General features: G+C 41.8%; 1 protein-coding gene across 2 annotated transcripts in view; it reads right to left on the bottom strand.

The window, feature by feature from the left end:
* The window catches only part of FOXO3 (forkhead box O3), a 162,533-nt gene that overhangs the window by 17,385 nt on the left and 127,536 nt on the right, over positions 1-17,612 (bottom strand). For both annotated transcript variants that reach the window (XM_027855550.1, XM_027855558.1), the window contains one exon: positions 9,931-11,366. In XM_027855550.1, coding sequence (XP_027711351.1) covers positions 9,966-11,366 — 1,401 coding nt within the window. In that variant the 3' untranslated portion in view covers positions 9,931-9,965. The remainder of the gene's footprint in view (positions 1-9,930; positions 11,367-17,612) is intronic.

Here is a 17,612-nt window from a genome sequence, read left to right as displayed (position 1 = left end):
AGAAACTCCAAAGGATTCCAGATTACTGAAGCACCCAGGCATAAGGCTGGCTGTTCTTCATATTTTCCTTCATCTTGCAATTTGCTGATGTATATTCATTTAATTTAATTGTCCTTTTTTTTTTGTGGGAGGAGGAGGGAAGGCAATCAGGGTTAAGTGACTTGCCAAGGGTCACGTAGCTAGTAATCGAATGTGGCCAAATTTGAACTCAAGTTCTCCTGACTCCAGAGCTGGTCCTCTATCCACTTCACCACCTAGCTGCTTTTAATAAGACCAATGAAACAATTAGGTATTATTAAACCTTAAAGGCAGCATGGAAGAGAGAGAGCTGACCCTGGAGGAAGGAAGAGTTAGGCTCAAGTCCTACCTTAGCTATATCAGCATATCATTTAATTTCTTGGGCAACTCTCTACATTTGTAAGGGTCAGAGAAGGTGCCAACTTGCACTGATAGAGGAAGCAGCTTCCATGTCAAAAACAAAATTGCTAAACCTATAAGGATCATCTCATCGGCAAGGCCTCTTAAATCAACAGCACTTCTCAGGCTATACTATCCTAGGGTAACTGATTGAGAAAGAAGGGCTGTGGATTGGACCCAGTTGGAATAAGACATTCATGAATTTTGTCAAAGAGGCTGGAGTCACAAAGACCTTACGATATTTGTCCCATAGCTTTTTATGGAGACAAATACTATGCTCCAAGCCCATGTTCTGCCAGTTTAGGACAGGGATTTCTTAAAGAGAAAGGTGTGTGTCTTCTTGGCATCCTAGAGCATTTCAAGCGCTGGAAGGGATGAAAAAAAATTCAGTGTAGAGACTGAAGGCGAGGGTCTGAAATTCTTACAGCAAGCTGTACAAAACAGACTTGCAGTTTTATGTGTAATCATCTTTTTTATTATACTATGTTATAAAAATGTTTGTTTTATTCCATAAATTAAAAATAAATTAATAAAAATAAAAAAATAAACTCTAAAGATTCCCCATCCCTATTAGACTTAGCATGTCTACAATTACTTCAAAGGGTGGGGTGGGGGTGGGATACCTTTGCAAAGCAAAATTAATTTTTACTCACATTTTTAAAAAAATAAATATATGTCATACAGTACTTTGCAGGAAAGAGGAAGAACTGAGGAGGTGGCCAGTTAACCACCAATGGGCTTCTTTGAACTCCAGAAAGGTTGGGAATCACCAAGACAGGGCAAAGTCTGAAGCTCAGCTGTGGGTTGGAACAGCGAAAAAGGCACCAAACTTGGAATAAGAAGATGGGGGGGGGGGGGGGGGGGAGGGGGGGGGAGGGGTGAAGTCCTGGCACAGCAATTTACCAGCTGTGTGATTGACATGAGGCAAGCCACTTCAGCCCTCTAAGGCCCCTTCCACCTCTGAGCTCTGATCTTGTGATAATGACTAAAATTCTCTGGTGAGGATAGTGAGGCAATCTCCTCGGGGCATGCCCCCAGAGCCCTTGGGGCTATCAGGCTTGGTGAGCTGGCAATGCCAGGCTGCACCATGACAACCACTCTCTCATTCCCAGTGAAAGCGGAATGGGTCTGAGGGTGCATCACACACGTAGGCAAGCACGAAATGTTTGCATGCCCCAGTAATGGGGGATGTGGGGGCTTGTGAATGAGCAGCAGGTATTCTACCAAGAGCCTATCAACTGCTTATGAATATCCAGGTTTGAAATTGGTCCATGCAAAAATTATTCCCAGAGATTTTTTTTTTTGCTTTGCAATTGAGAAAACTTCCCAAACGGCACTTATGAGAAATTTTCATTCCATGTCTAAATCCAGGAAAGTAACAATTACGCAGTAATTCAGCCATTTATTCTTTACAAGAGGCCCACTTACCAACACAGGCCATCTCCTCCTCCCCCCTTCCAGGAAGCTAGGTTTAACAACAATAATCTGAAGCCTAAGGAGCTATTTATAGCCCCTGGACTCAGCAGACAGGTCCAAGGTTATCTGAGAGTAGTAGCCTTTTTACTGACGGATGCATAGAATGCCATGAGCACCAGAGGCCAGGAACAGTAGTAGTCCTCAAGTGGGGGATGCCAAAGCCTCGGAGAAAATAATGTCCCTAAATTAGAATGCCAGGCCCCTCCATAGGAAAACTCTTTCCTACAGCTGTATCAACTTTCTTCTGCTGGTTGCCAGCAATGAGAAAGACCCAGACACTCTTCCCTTTCTGAATGACAAAAGTTCAGACTGGGCTTTTGAAAAGCCTGGGGTGAATGAGGGTTCCTGGAGAGGGAAAGCATCTTTCTTCAGGAAAGTCTATTCAAAGCAGAGGCTGTAGACTCAGAGGCATGCACAAGCAGGCTAAGACCCAACAAGGGGCCACTTTGCAGAAACTCGGCTATAGCCAGAGGTCAAATCATGCCTCCCTGGCATGCAAATAACCACCTGGAGAAAAGGCAACACTGACTCGGTGTACACCAGTCCTAAACCCAGCATTAAACAAACAGAAAAAGATAACTGGAACAGCTCAACGCAGCAACTTCTGGGAAGCATGCAGGAAAGAAATCCAAAATAAATAATCTGCATCTTGCAAAACTACTATTCCCTTACTATGATGCTTAACCATGGGCTCTCCCACTGGTGCTATTTAATGAATGACGTGTCACAAACACACCAGGTTTGTAATAAGATGCACACATGGCGTAATAGAAAGACGACTGGACCCCTGGAGGTCTGGGTTCAAATTCTGATTCAGACACTATTGGTGTAAGCCTGGGCAAATAAATCATTTAGCCAGTCTGAGTTTCAGTTTCTTTATCTGTGGTTGACCATAATAATAACATCTACCTCACGGGGGTATTGTGACGATCAAATGAATTAACATTTGTAAAGATAACGTAGGATACATTAAGTACTTGGTTTCATTTTTTGTCTCTGCAACTTCCTGCTTACTACAGGGCCTGGCACATAAAAAAAGTGGTTAATAAATGCTTTGTGATTAATTGCTTGAAATATTTTGCAAACCTGAAAGCACTACATCAGGTGTTTGGAACTTCTTCTGGGTCCTGGACTCTTTGGCAATCTGGTGAAGCTTATGGACCTCTTCTCATCATGTTTTCAAATACATAAAATACACAGTATTATTACAGCTAAGGGGTGCAAGGGATAGAGCACCAGGCCTGGAGTCAGGAAGACCTACGCTCAAATGTGGCCTCAGACACTTACCAGCTGTGTGACCCTGGGCAAGTCACTTCATCCTGTTTGCCTCAGTTTGCTAACCAGTAAAATGAGCCAGAGAAGGAAATGGCAAACCACTCCAGTATCTTTGCCAAGAAAACCTCAAATGGGGACATGACTGAAACAACTGAACAAGTCACAAAAATTCCCTGTTGGATCAGACTGCCTCTCTGACGCTCTGTTCTTGGCTTACTAGCTGTATGTACTTGGACAGCTCACTTTACCACCGGATGTCTTAGTTTCCTTGTCTTTAAAAATAGGGATGATACTACCTACTTCATAGGGTTGTTCTGAGGAAAGTTATTTGTAAATCTTAAAGGAGTGGGGTGTGGGGGGGGAGGGGGGGCATGTCTGCTGTGAGCATCCTCTCAGCTGTTTCTGCTGGGCATTTCCATGCTCTCTACCTTAGCACTGCAAGGTTAACAGTTGTTTAGATCTGTTCTGTAGGTCTGACTCTACTACTCCCCTCATTTTAGTGTCAGTCCAGGATGGGATTGAGTCTGGGGCTCTGTGGCTGGTCAACTCACTTTTAACCTGCCTGGGTCTCAGTTTTCTCATTTAGAAAACAAGGAGAGCTGGACAACATGACCTCTGAGGTTTCTCATCCATCCCTAAATCTATGATCCTATCCAGGAACAAGAAAACAAGAGACCGTGTGTGTTCCGTCCTGCAGGGGACCAGTGAAGCAGACAAAATCCTGGCAGAAAGTAACAGATGGTGGATATAGAAATGGAGGTAGGAAGGCCAATTCCTGGGTTCATCACGATGAGCTCCTAGTTCCTCAAGCCTCCTTGCCCTACTCCCTATTTCTGCTACCACCATGGCAATAGGACCTACTTTCTTGGCAGCTGAAGTTAGGACTGTGATGCCCCAACAGAAACATTCATCCTACAGAGTGCAAAGGTTCCATGGGACTCCTAGCATGGCACAATACTTTTTTCAGGCCTTTAAATTTCAAAGGATGAGTGACTTTATGTATGTGGACCCAATCACAGTGTCCTAAGACAGTACAGTATGGCAGAAAGTGTGCTAGTTTTGGACTCGGGAACCCAAGTTCGAATCCTGGGTCAGCCCCTTTCTAGCTGTGAGAACTTGGACTAATAGCTTAATTTCTCTAGGCTTCTATTCCCTTATCTGGAAAATGACAGGATTAATTAGATGGCTTTCTAAGGCCCCTTCCAGGTCTAAATCTAATAGCCAATGATAGTTTAAGTTGGGACCAAATAAATTACTCAGTAGTCAACACTAGTGATGAGCCTCTCTGAATTTAGTCACACTTCTCTGAGAGCAATCCATCGCTGGGCCTTATCTGAAGTTCTATCTTGGTAGAAGCCAAGCCAGAACTTTTGAGAGACCAAGGTCACCTCCAGGCTATAGGATGCCCTAACCCCTACTTATTTAATGTCTTCCCTCTTAATTATTTCCTGTTTATACTGTATGTAGCTTATTTGCACATATTTCTTTGCTTATTATCTCTTCACCATTAGACTGCAAGCTCCTTAAGGGCAGGAACTGTCTTTTGCCTCTTTTTGTATCACCAGGGCTAACAGTGCCTGGCACATGGTTGGTGCTTAATAAATGTTTATTGAATGACTGATTAATAGAAAAAATAAGGTACCAGAAGAAGACTTTAGTGGGCAAATTTCAAGTTCATTAGTAGTTAAATGGATTTGTGAGGGCTGGCCTGGGGACTTTTCTAAAAAGAACAAAACAAAACAACTCAGTTTTAAGTAGCCCATTTACAAAGTACTGTGACACAATCTATTTCAAAAGTCAGTGCTGGCCTAGAAAGCAATTATGGGCACAGGGTTAATGTTTAGGGCCAGTCTTAATTGGCTTACCCAAGCCACAGTGGAAAACTACCCCAAACTGTATTTACAGTGACCATGAATTTACAATGACCAAGAAGTTTGGCCACAGGGTAGAGCTGAGAAAATGTTAGCTGAGATGGGAGATTACAGGTGTGGAATAATACATTTACTGTCAGAATTGGCTACTGTGTTGATTAATTTTGTTGAATTGCTTTTTTTCACCTCTTTTTTTTTAATTCTTTGTTACAAAGGATGGCTTGATGGGTTGGGAAAGTAAGGAAAGATATATTCAGAAACAAAGATAATTTTTAAAAATGATAACAATTTAAAAAAATCAAATGCAAGAAAGTTATATACACAAATAAACATGGTAACAAGGGAGGTGAAGTTGACATGGGTTCTAGGTGTGTCTCCAGAGGACCTGGATTTGAATTCTTTCTTGACACTTGTTACCCTGTTAAGGTGGGCACTTGGGTACGTGGTGAGCTGGAAGAAATGTGTGGGTGTAGCATATTAGGAAATTATGGTGATGGGACAACCTAAACATTTAGATCAATAACATTTTTTTAAAGCAGCATGAGAAATTTGAGGCCAATGCCAGAACTAGTTTATATTTTTTATCTGACAAGCAATTGGAGAGTCCCTTTTTCTCAAGGCCTAACTCACAGGCCACCTCTTCCACGAAGCCTCTCCCTAAAATCCCCTTCTCTACACTCATGCAAGAGTAACCTCTTTCACCTCCAATTTCTCACAGCACTAGCAGGCCCTTTCCTCCAAACTTCACCCCACAATTTTCTCAATTTCAACATGATCAAATCAAGAGGCCAGGAGGACTGCTGGGGCAGCTCCAGTGACTGGAGGTGGGACGAATGCAGGACAGGTAAGCCTGTTCATATAATCATTGAGATTCAGGGCTAAAAGGACCACTGAGCCTAAAGCTCTCATCTACAGATGAAGTAAATGAAGGCCAAAGTGATTTTTCCTATGATTTACCAAAGGTCACACAAGTACCAAGAAGCAGAACCACAAATTCTGGGTACTAGTTAAAAAGTGCGTGGGGTGTGTGTGTGTGTGTGTGTGTGTGTGTACGTACAATAAGTGAGAGGCAGTGTCATTATGTAAAGGAAACAACTCTCTGAGAAAGACATCATGCATTCAGAGCTAGAAAAGACTTTGGAGGCTACTGGGTACAGTTCCCTCATTTTACAGATGAGGAAAATGAGAATGGTGACTTGCTCAGGGCCACACAGCTAGCAAGGCAAATCCTGAGGCAGGATCTGAACTCAAGGTCTTCTTGACTACCAAGTACAAAGTTGTCCCTGATATGCTACCTCACTCACTGCATGTCATGTAGTCCAACACCTTCATTTTACAGATGAGGAAACTGAGGCCCATGAAGGTTAAGTCATTTGCTCAAGGTAGTAAGTAGCAGGGTTGGGATTGAACCTAGGTCCTTTAATACCAAAGACCCTTCCTACTGCACCTCAATGCTCACAGAGTAGCCACCTGATGAGGTATGCACAACCCTACAGCCATGAGTTGTAGGCATGGGACTTAATCTGGAGAAATCTTTTCTTTATAAAGGAAAAATGGGATCTATTACCCAGGCCATATTTCTTTTGGTCTATGATGGTTTTAGGGAAGGCTTCCCTAAAGAGAGAAACAGGTGAGGGGGAGGACACGGATTAATCAGCAGGTATTTATTGATTACTTATAATGTGCCCGGGAGTAAGAATCCTTTCAGGGCCATTCTACCCTTGTAATTTCCTAGGTAGGCCTAAATAATGACTATTAGACAAAGGGCATTGGATGTTCCTCGTTATTTTAGATTTTTAAGATTAAATGATTTTCTCTTTTAAGCAAAGGAACATGCTACAAGCCAAGTAAATAAAGTTTTGAGTCTTTGGTTTATTTCCTTGGGGGGGGGGGGGGTGAGGGGAGACAATGACTGAGTGCCCAGTCTGTATCACCTCCCCAAGATGCAGCATTTACCACGCAAAAAAGGAATTCTGTTTCCAAACTTGTTTAGCTGCTTGTCACTATTGTGTGCCACAAAATTTAAAACAATGGAGGAATGTTTCTTTCCCTTAGAAGTTCTTTGTGCATGTGTATATTTTTCAATCAGACCAAACTAAAAAACCAAATAAATCAACTATTTGATTCAGAGGGGACTTAGAGGGGTTGTCTGGGTGACCTTGGGTAACTAACTAGATTTCTCATAAAAAAAAATGAGGGTTGGGTGATTTTCAAGATTCCTAACAGCTGGAAACATCAGCCAAGAGAATAGATACATTTTCTTGCATATTTATTCTCTGAAATTATTCTTTTAAACGGGCTCAAAAGAAGCCTTCTTACCCGAAGATTAAATTTTTCTATCTTTGACACATTTGTCTCAGCTTTGTAACAGAGGCCAAAGTATTTAATTTAGTCTTCCAGAACTAAATATGTAAACTTCTGAAGTCAATGTCCCATCATGCTGATGTGGGCTCCAGGCATTAACAGGCTGGCAGGGAAGGAAGGGCTGTCACCCTAATTAGTAGCTTCCATTACAGCCTCCTTACCATCTCAAAGGCTATTAAATCACTGAAAACAGATGTCTGAATTACATTAGGGTCTTGCCAGTGCCTGGGAAAGTTGAGAAGTTTTAGAATTATCACACTGCTGACATTCCCAGACTTACAACCACCCATCCTCTAGGGCCAGTTTGTCTCTAAGAGACCCCTGAAATCTTTAGCTATGGCTCATTGCTGCTTTTATGAGTTTAGTCATTTTCAATCCTCCCCATTTGGGGTTTTCTTGACAAAGATACTGGAAGGGTTGGCCACTTCTTTCTCCAGCTCATTTTACAGATGAGGAAACTAAGGCAAGCAGTGTAAAGTGACTTGCCCAGGGTCATGCAGCTAGTGTCTAAGGCTGCATTTGAACTCATGTCTTCCTGACTCCAGGCCCGGCGCTCTACTCACTATGCCACCTAGCTACCCCTTGGCTACAGCAGAGTGAGTCAAATAAGGGTAAGTTGTTATGGCTTTTAATTTGCAGGCAGTGGTAGTTACACCGGAATGATTAAGAACTTGGATTCAAATCCTGGCCTTGCTGCTACTTACTATCTGTGCATAACCTCAGGCAAATCTCTTTGTTTCCCTTGGACTCAGTTTCCTCATCTGTAAAACAAAGAGGCTGGGCTAGGTGTCCTCTGAGATCTAGCACAGTTCCTGGAACACAGTAGACACTTAATCAGTGTTTACTGACTGACTGTCCTCATAGCCCTAGATCAATGATTAGGTGACCTCTCAGTTCCTATGATCACTGATCATTTCTCTTTTTTAATCTGCACCTTTCTGCTGAGCCCAGACCTCTCTCCATACGAAGGTAAAAGGTAACTAAACTTCCAAACAAAGTCTGGCTACCACCTTGGCATTTGGTGAAAAGTCTCCCTTACCTTTTGACTTCTAGATAAAATAAAAAAAAATTGATCATAGCGCAAAAAGTTTGGGAGGTCTTAAGACTAGTTTCCATTCTGTGTCTAAGTCATACACCACAGCCTTAGCCTTCCAGCCTCTCCTTCCCTAGCTCTATGATCCAGCTAAACAGGCCTTCTCTTGGAACACTTCTAACCCCAACCCATCCCTTTTCAACTGCCATGGTATTGAGAGAGTGAACTCCCCTGAGGGCAGGGAATGTTTTTGCCTTTCTTTGTATCCCAAGCACTTAGCATAGTGCCTGCCACAGAGTAAGCCCTAAATAAATGCTCATTCACTGAGTGAGTAACTGGAATGAAGTCTTCCTCAGAGTCCTTCTTCTTTTCCTTTAAAACACAGCTCAGGAACCATCTTCTGCAAGAAGCCTTTCCTGACCAGTCCCTCCCCCATAATTGCTTGTGTCTTCCCACCCAAAATGGCATTAAATCACTTTACAGATTTATTAAAATTTCATTAAGACTTTTGGGACACCTTAAGAGTTATTAAAACTACTAAGATTTTTGAGACAACTCTGTATTTGTATTTATTTGCTTTATATTTATGCTATCTATCTGTGTGTATATAGTCTGTACATGTACAGTATATACAGAAGGTACATATTTCCTCTGTTAGAACATAAGCTCCTCGAGGGCAAAGAATATTTTCTTTCTTTTTTTTTTAATCTCCTAGTGACTGGCACACAGTAAACAATGAATATTTGTTGATTGACTGATTATTTGTTCTCTAAGGTGGGGGAGGGAGGGGAACTGAATAATAACTCCTATTTACAGAGGTCTACCAAGGGTTTCGATTTCAAATACTTTTTAAAAAAAAATTAATAGCAGTGTAAGTCTTAAAAAAAATACAGCTAACATGGTTGGGGAAAAATAACCCATTAGGTTTTGCTTCTGGGATGATTCCTACAAAGTTAGAGCCCAGAGAAAATGTTTTATAGCTAAATTTAGAACTGTTGGAAAGCACATTTAAAGAAAAAAACAAAAACAAAACAAAACCCAAGAGATCAGGTAAGCCTGAGATGGTACAGGCCTCATTCACTGACACTACTTCAAGCAGATCAGAGGGTAAGTGGCGGTAGGATGTCTATTACCGACAACAGAGACCTGGAGTATGGAGTGTAGGGGCAAGTGAGGCCCCAAAGTCATCTACTTCCACTCTGGAAACCTTTGCAGGGCAGGAGGGCCAGGAAGACGGCAGCATATCAGCAACCGGCCTGGAGACTTATCAGGTAAGGCTTCAAGCAGATAGCAGTTTCCTGTTTGCAGACCCCCTGTGTTAAAGCTTTACTTGGCTTGGTACTAAACTACCCGATTTTTATAAAAATCTCTGAGAACTCACTTCTTAATGTGCTGTAAAAATCAAAGTAATGGCAAACAGATGAAAATCCCCCCCTTTTCCCAGATCTATTCACCCTCCTTTTAAAATGTCATCACAGCTACAGGGACACTGACCTGCTTTGCCCATTCCCCCTTTCCTCAAAGGTCCTTCAGCCTGGCACCCAACTCTGAGATGAGGCCTGCTTAGCACCAGTGAAGTTCCCCACATTCAGACTGACAACGTTTTGAGCAGAGATGAGGGAATCAAAGTTAAAATCCAACCCATCGGCATCCATGAGTTCACTGCGAATGATGGATTCCATGTCACATTCCAAGCTCCCATTAAAAATATCCAGGTCCAAATCACTTGGGAATTTCTCGTGGCCCATGACCGGAAGGTTCACACTAGTGGAATACAAAGAGGACCCTGAGAGTGAGTCAGAAAGGGTTTGCATAGAATGGCTGACGGGTGACTGTTGCTGGTGTTTGGCTGACCCTAGGCCATTGGCGTCACTCAAGCCCATGCTGTTGACGGCGTTAGACAAGGCACGGTTACCGCCAAGAGGACTCTGGGTTTGGTGCTGCTGGTGGAGTAGATTCTGATTGACCAAACTTCCCTGGTTGGACTGAGCAGCGAAGGACATCATTGGGTCATTGCGGAGCATGACGCTCCTCCGTGAATTCTGGGCAGACACAGCTGTGCTGGCCTGGGACATCAAAGGGTCCGACTGAGTCATCATGACATCGCTGTGGCTCAGCGAGTCAGACGTCAGCAGGTCCTGGAGCGACTGGTTGCTGTAGTGTGACATGGAAGAGAAGGTGGCCGGCTTGTTCTCTTGGATGGTCTGCATGGGAGACTGGCGCAGAGAGTTCAGAGAAGAGGGGCCGAACACAGCATTGTTCAAGCTGCCTGATGGAGAACCCAGACCCGAGCCCTTGGCAGTATATGGGAAGCTAGAACTCCTCTGCATGAGTCCTGATGATGGTGACTGCTGGGAGGGCGGGAGCGTGATATTGTCCAAGAGGTCATCCATGAGGTTGTCTGTCAGTCCGTCATTTAAGTTCATCGTGCCTGCCATGTCGGTCAGCCGTGGGAGTTCCACGGTGCACGGTTTGCTGACCGATGGGGACATGCTTGACGAGTTGCTATACAGCATGGGGGAAAGCGGCGGGTCGTCATCCTGGACTTCATCCAGCTCAGTGGTCGCCAGGATGGGTGACAAGCGCCCGCTTATCGTGCTGGCGTTGGAGTTGGTTCGGGAGCGGAAGTCCGTCCATGTGTCCAGCTCATCGCTGCTTCGAGAGGTGGGGCTGCCCGGCCACTTGGTGAGCTGGGAAGGACTATCTTCTGTGGCTTCCTGGGAAGCCTGCAGAGAAGCCTTTTTCTTAGCTGCTCGCCCCCTACTCTTGGTGTACTTGTTGCTATTGTCCATGGAGACAGCTCTTCGCCGAGGGGCCTTTCCGCTTTTGCCCCCGTCTGGATTGATCATCCACCAAGAACTTTTCCCAGTCCCTTCATTTTGTACCCTTTTGAATCGACTGTGGAGGGACAAGTTGTGACGGATGGAGTTCTGTAAGAGGGAGAAAAAAAAAATCCACAATTTTTAGAAAAAATTGTTCTACCCCCGCCTAAAAAACCCAAATCTATTTAAAGTCTAATTAAGTAAGCATATTGGAACAAAATTAAACGTTACACAAGGACACACTGAGTTTGCCCCTTGCATGTTGTCTAAAGTAGATATGCATCCTTTATTTCTAGCCATTAGGATTGGGAAGACATCCCTGTTACCCTGTGGTTCCATTCCCTACATCCTCTCCTGTTCATATCTCCACCTGTGACCTTACTCCCAAACATATGAAGAGTGACAGAAACATTTGCTAGAGTACTGAAAGGTGGGAGGTAGAAAGATTAATCCCACCCCCCCCACTCTATCTTCTATCTTCCTCCTACTCCTCATTATACCACAAAAAATACAAATTGTAGCATCTGCCATGAAATAATCCACTCCATCTGGTAGATAAGTACACCTGACAAGAATGACCTAGATTCCAGTCCTAGCTCCCTACTGACTAACCCCCTGTGACCATGGGCAAGTCATTTAATCAGCCTGAACTCCAGTTTCCCCATCTTCATTACAGCCATTATAATACTTGCCCCATCCCTCCCTGACAAAGATGATGTAAGGATAATGCAGGATAATATATGTAAAGGTCTTTTGGCTCTTCAGAGGCAATGCTTAAAATGAATTCAAGGGGTTATCACTTTTGTTATTACTGAGCTCATTGGATAGATTCAATGGGTGATGGTATACACCCCAGCATGGACAGATCCTAATTTGCAAAATGCTTCCCAGGAAACCTAAGAGAGAGAGAGAGTGGGGGAGAGCAAGGCTGGCATTCTCCCCATCAGGTCTTCGAGGCCAGCTGAATTAATCCAACTTAAAGATGAAATAACTCTCTTGGCGCTCTATATTAAAAGAACAAATTTTAAAGTTATCCGAGTTTTAGAAAATTGGCAATCACCAACTGTATTTATGTAGATGATACAAATCCATGTGTTCCACCAGAATGTCTTTAAAAAACACAGAGTCAACAGGATTTTACTATAAGCAAACAACTCCAAACATTTGAAGCATGTGCTCTCATAAAGACAGGACTGCAGTGCTGATAGGGGTAACATAACCAAGAGTCACAAAGCCAGTATCTTTGGCATTTATACAGCTGCCATAAAGAGGCGTCTGAGATAGGAATATATAGGTGATACATGTGATGAATGGCTGAACGATGAAGCCAAGTTTGCTTGGGAGATTATATTCTACTGCCTTTTATTTTTACAGTTCTTTAAATAATATTTCTTTGCTAATGTCTTGAGAAATCATATTTCTTTAAAATGTAAAAAACCCAACCCAACACCCCTCTCAAAAAAGTTTCCCATCAAAGAAACTAGGAATACCCAAAAAACAAAGATTAAAAACAACTGGGAAATAAAGTTAAAAAATAGTCCCGTTCGGGGTAGCTCTTCTATCAAAATTGACCCAAATTAAGCAGAAAGGTCTTGAGCTTTATTAGGAGACAATGTGGGCTAAGAATATTCTCTAGGTCCAATAGACTCAGGGAGGCAGCAGGTCACCACCAAGACCTAAGCCAACCTTTCACTGCATTAAAGTATTTTAGAAATTTTTAGTATCATCCATCTCTTTCACTTTTAATGGCACTAGCACCATTTGATGTATGAGACAAGAGTTCAAAATGACACCTACAACCAACAAGATACTCTTGGGAAATCAAACGTCAAACAATAAGAAATAGTCGGGCTTGTTTTCCCTTAAGGAAGACTCCTTGTACCTTGTGGAACGCTGAGGCCTTTGATGTGGGCCTTTTTTCCATCTATGAAGTTCATTCTTCTTACCCTATGAGACACTGATCCTTCATTGACGCTGCCTCAATGTGCTGGAGGTCTTTTTCCATGCATGGCTTTTTCCATTTTATGGGCAACACTAAGAGATATATTTTTTTTGTTTTGTTTTGTTTTGTTTTGGGATAGAGCAGGGAAGGAGAGAATGTATTTTCAAGTTTTGCTAAATTCAAACCAACTATGAAAAGGGGGTGTCCCTTGAAGAATTTCCCAATGTTAATAATCTTTTATCTTACACATGCCTGTTTATGAGAGGCAGCTTGGCGGTCTCAGAATCAGAAATATGGGTTTAAGGCCTACCTTTGGCACACTGCCTAGGTGCAGCTAGGTGGCATAATATATAGAATGCCAAGCCTGGAGTGAGGAAGACTTATCTTTCCTAATCTGGCCTCAGACACTTACTAGCTGTGTGACCCTGGGCAAGTCACTTAACCCTGTCTGCCTCAGTTTCCTCATCTGTTAAACGAGTTGGAGAAGGAAACAGTAAACCACTTTAGTATCTTTGCCAAGAAAACCCCAAATGGGATCACCAAGAGTTGGACGTGACTGAAATGTGACTGAATAATTTTGGCACAAAATGTGTGATTCTGTACAAGTCACTTCTGGTGCCCCACGAAATTCTTTAAGACTGTAAACTGCAGAACAGATGACAATCTGTATTCATTGGGAAAATTTCCTCACCAGAAGTTCTCTATGTTGATTAAAAAAAACAAATAAAAAACACAGGTCTGTCCCCCCCATATATAAGTGAATATACTTATCAAATAGAACAACCCTTTTGGTTTGCATTTGGAGATATAGTAAAAGAAGTGTTTTTTCACCTAAGTTACTTTCCAGAGGGGGTGTGGTGCAAGGATTAGAACATTTCTGTCTAGAAATAAGACTTTGAAATCGCTTCTTTATATCTTACTTCTCGAGAGTAAGTTTTCAAGAATATCTAGAAGTAAATCAGTGTCATCTGATTTCATTTTCACAAAAATGTCCACTATTGGGTGATGGGGAACACATTTATTGCTCTTAAAAAATAAATCAACAAATTTTTAAAAAGAGGTTGTCTTTTAGAAGAGTTGCCTTGAAAAAGTAAGCAACTGGTTTTTACTTCTACTATGCCACATGACTGTACTAAGATATTCTTGCCCCTGGGAAAGTGGCCATTATAATGAGAGAAAGTCCATTATTGATTGTACTCAGCAATTTTGATTTTCTTTGGATTCTGAAATGAAATCTAATTTATTAAATAGGTGAGTTATTTCCTCGCCCCAAGTCTGCAAGACTCACTTTGGAGGTTATTAGTGACAGAATACATTCCCCGAGGCATCTCATTAAATTACCTAATAAGACCCAGGCAGGTTTTTCCAGTAACATTAGTAAAACACAAAACACACATATATCCAAACATACTCTACCATTATTCCCCATCCCCACACACCCACATGTGAATAGATTTCCAGATACACAGACCTTCCATTGACACATCTCACACTCTACATGATGGAACATTTGTAAAATATCTACAGTCAGATTCCTGGTTGTTTTAAAAACTACCTAATGTTCCATTATCATCATCTTGAAAAATGCCAAAATCAACATCTGTGATGTGTGTTGGCATTCTTTTTGCAGTTGTCATGCGCTTCTTACCTGAGTTTAAATCCTGCCTCAGACATTTACTAGCTGTGTGTCCTAGGCAAGCCACTTTAACTGCTCTCTGCCTCAGTTTACTCATCAGTAAAATGGGGAAATAAGAGTATCAGCAGTCTTCAGAGTTATCAGGATAAAATGTGAGATACATGTGAATTGCCATGCAAACTTTAAAGTGCTCCGTAAATGTTAGTCACTGTTACTATTATTGTTGGTGTTACTAGTTTTCCTACTGAAACTTGGGGAGAAAAGCTTAGAATCACAAAGCCTTATATCTGGAAGATGACAGCTAGTTGGAGCCGTACCTGACCAACAATCCCCACTTTAAAACTCTCCCAAAGTGATTATCCAACCATCCTAGAAAACCCCAACAAGGAGGAACCCGCCACCATTCGTGGCAGCTCATTTGTCTTTTGGAAAACATCTATGGTTATCAACTCCTTTTTTGCCCCCTTAACTTTTTTCCTTCTCTAAGCTAAATATCCCCAGTTCTTTTTACTGATCATTGTGTATCCCCTGGTCTCCAGGCCCTTCCTCACCACCTTGGTTATTTTATTCTGGAAACACTCCAACTTGTCTTAATTTTTCCTAAAATGTGGTGCGTAGAATGGAACTCTGTACTGCACATATGTTCTGACCTAGATTGAGTAAAATGGAATTGATCACCTCCTTCTGAACACTATATTTCTCTTATGATGCTACTAGTTTTTTTTTTTGTCTGCCAACCTCAAGTCCATCAACCCTATCTCCCCCTATCTTTCTACATATCATGTACCTTATTCTATGAAGCTGATTGTGTGAATCAAATGTACAACTTTAAAGTTATTCCTACTGGCTTTCATCTTACTAAATGCTCCAAATCGCTAATAAGAGAAATGTAAAGTACTCTTAAGTTTTCATACCTAGCAAAATGGCCAAGATGACAAAAAGATGGGAATAGTTAATATTAGAAGGGTTATGGAAAGACATACTAATGCTCTGCTGGGCATACTCTGAATTGGTCCTATCATTCTCAAAAGTTATTAGGAATTATGCAAATAAAGTAGTCAAAATGTCCTTTGACCCAGATGTTCCATTTCTAGGTATATACCCCAAGAAGGTCAGTGATATAAAGAAATGCCCCTACAAACATCAAAATATTTACAGTAGCACTTTTTGTAGTAGCAAAGAATTGGAAAAAAAGAAGCCTATCCATTAGGAAATGGCTAAACAAGTTTTGGTACATGAACATAATGGAATAATATTGGGCTCTAAGAAACAAGGAAGATTATGTATACAGAGAAGCATGGAAAGATTTATATGAACTGATGCAAAGTGAAGAAGGCAGAGCCATGGAAACAATAGAACACTGTCAATAGCGTAAATGAAAAGAGCAATATCAACAAAGTGATCAAAAATGAATGCTGTGAAAATAAAATGACCCAGCATGGTCCCAAAGAGAACAAACTTCCTTTCACTTCTCTTTGAGAAGGCTAGGGTTAGGGATAGGGAAAGAAGATGATGGGAGGAACTATGGGTGTGGAACACAACAGCTAACATTGAACTTTCTCAGCATGTTAGTTTTGATGTATTTTTTTTCCCTTTTTAAAATGAATTTTATTATAAAGAATGCCTTTCTTGGAAGGATACAGGGAACAAGAGGAAAAGGAACAAGCCTTTATTAAGCACTGCTATCTGCCAGGCACTGCATAAAACTCTGGGAAATGTGGGTGATATAACCTAACGTGTTTAGTTAACACCCTTCTGGATCCTAATTCTGTCTTCCCATGTGTTATACTTCATAGCTTTGCATTATCTTCAAATTTGATAAGCAATATCTTTATGATACTTCATCTATGATACTGATATTGAATAGCATAAGGCCAAGCACTGATCCATGAAGCATCCTATTAGAGACTTCCCTCCAACATGACACCAATCCATTAGCCACTACTGTTTGGGTCTGGTCATTCCCCTAATTCTATTATCTATCTATTATCATTCAACCTATACTGTTCCATTTGGTCCACAAAGACAGCATGACAGACTTGGTCAAATGCTTTGCTGAAACCTAATCATATGATGTCTATAGCATTGCTCTGACCTATGAGGCTAATTACCCTGTCAAAAACGTAATGAAGTTGGACTGGCATGACTTGCTTTTGATGAAACCATGTTGGCTTTTCCAGATCACTGCTTTCCTTTCTAAATGCTCACCATTCATCTCTTTAATAATGTGTTCTAGAATTTTGCTAGGAGTAGAAGTCAAGACAAGTGTAAAGACCACACCTTTACTGTCTTTCAAAAATTGGGACACTTGCCCTTCGTCCCATCAATCAACCAACAAGCATTTATAAGTACCTATTATACGTCAGGCCCTTTTCTATGTGCTGGGGATACTATAACATAAAAAAAGGAGTTCCTGCCCTCATTGAGCTTACATTCTATTGGCCACATGTGTACACACACACACACACACACACACACACACACACACACACACACAGAGTCAACAAAGCTAGATGGGTGTTGGGCCTGGAGTTAGGAAGACCTGAGTTCAAATTTGACCTCAGACACTTACTAGCAGCGTGACCCTGGGCAAGTCACTTAACTCTATTTGCCTCAGTTTCTTCATCTGTAAAATGAACTAGAGAAGGAAACAGCAAATTACTCCAGTATTTCTGCCAAGAAAAACCCAAACAGGGTCATGAAGTCAGACTTGACTGAAAAACAACTGAGTGTGTGTGTGTGTGTGTGTGTGTGTGTGTGTGTGTGTGTGTGTGTG

Source organism: Vombatus ursinus, unplaced genomic scaffold (assembly GCF_900497805.2).
Source record: "Vombatus ursinus unplaced genomic scaffold, bare-nosed wombat genome assembly UNPS02000582.1, whole genome shotgun sequence".
Classification (NCBI taxonomy): Eukaryota; Metazoa; Chordata; class Mammalia; order Diprotodontia; family Vombatidae; genus Vombatus; species Vombatus ursinus.
This window is presented reverse-complemented; position numbering and strand designations above follow the sequence as displayed.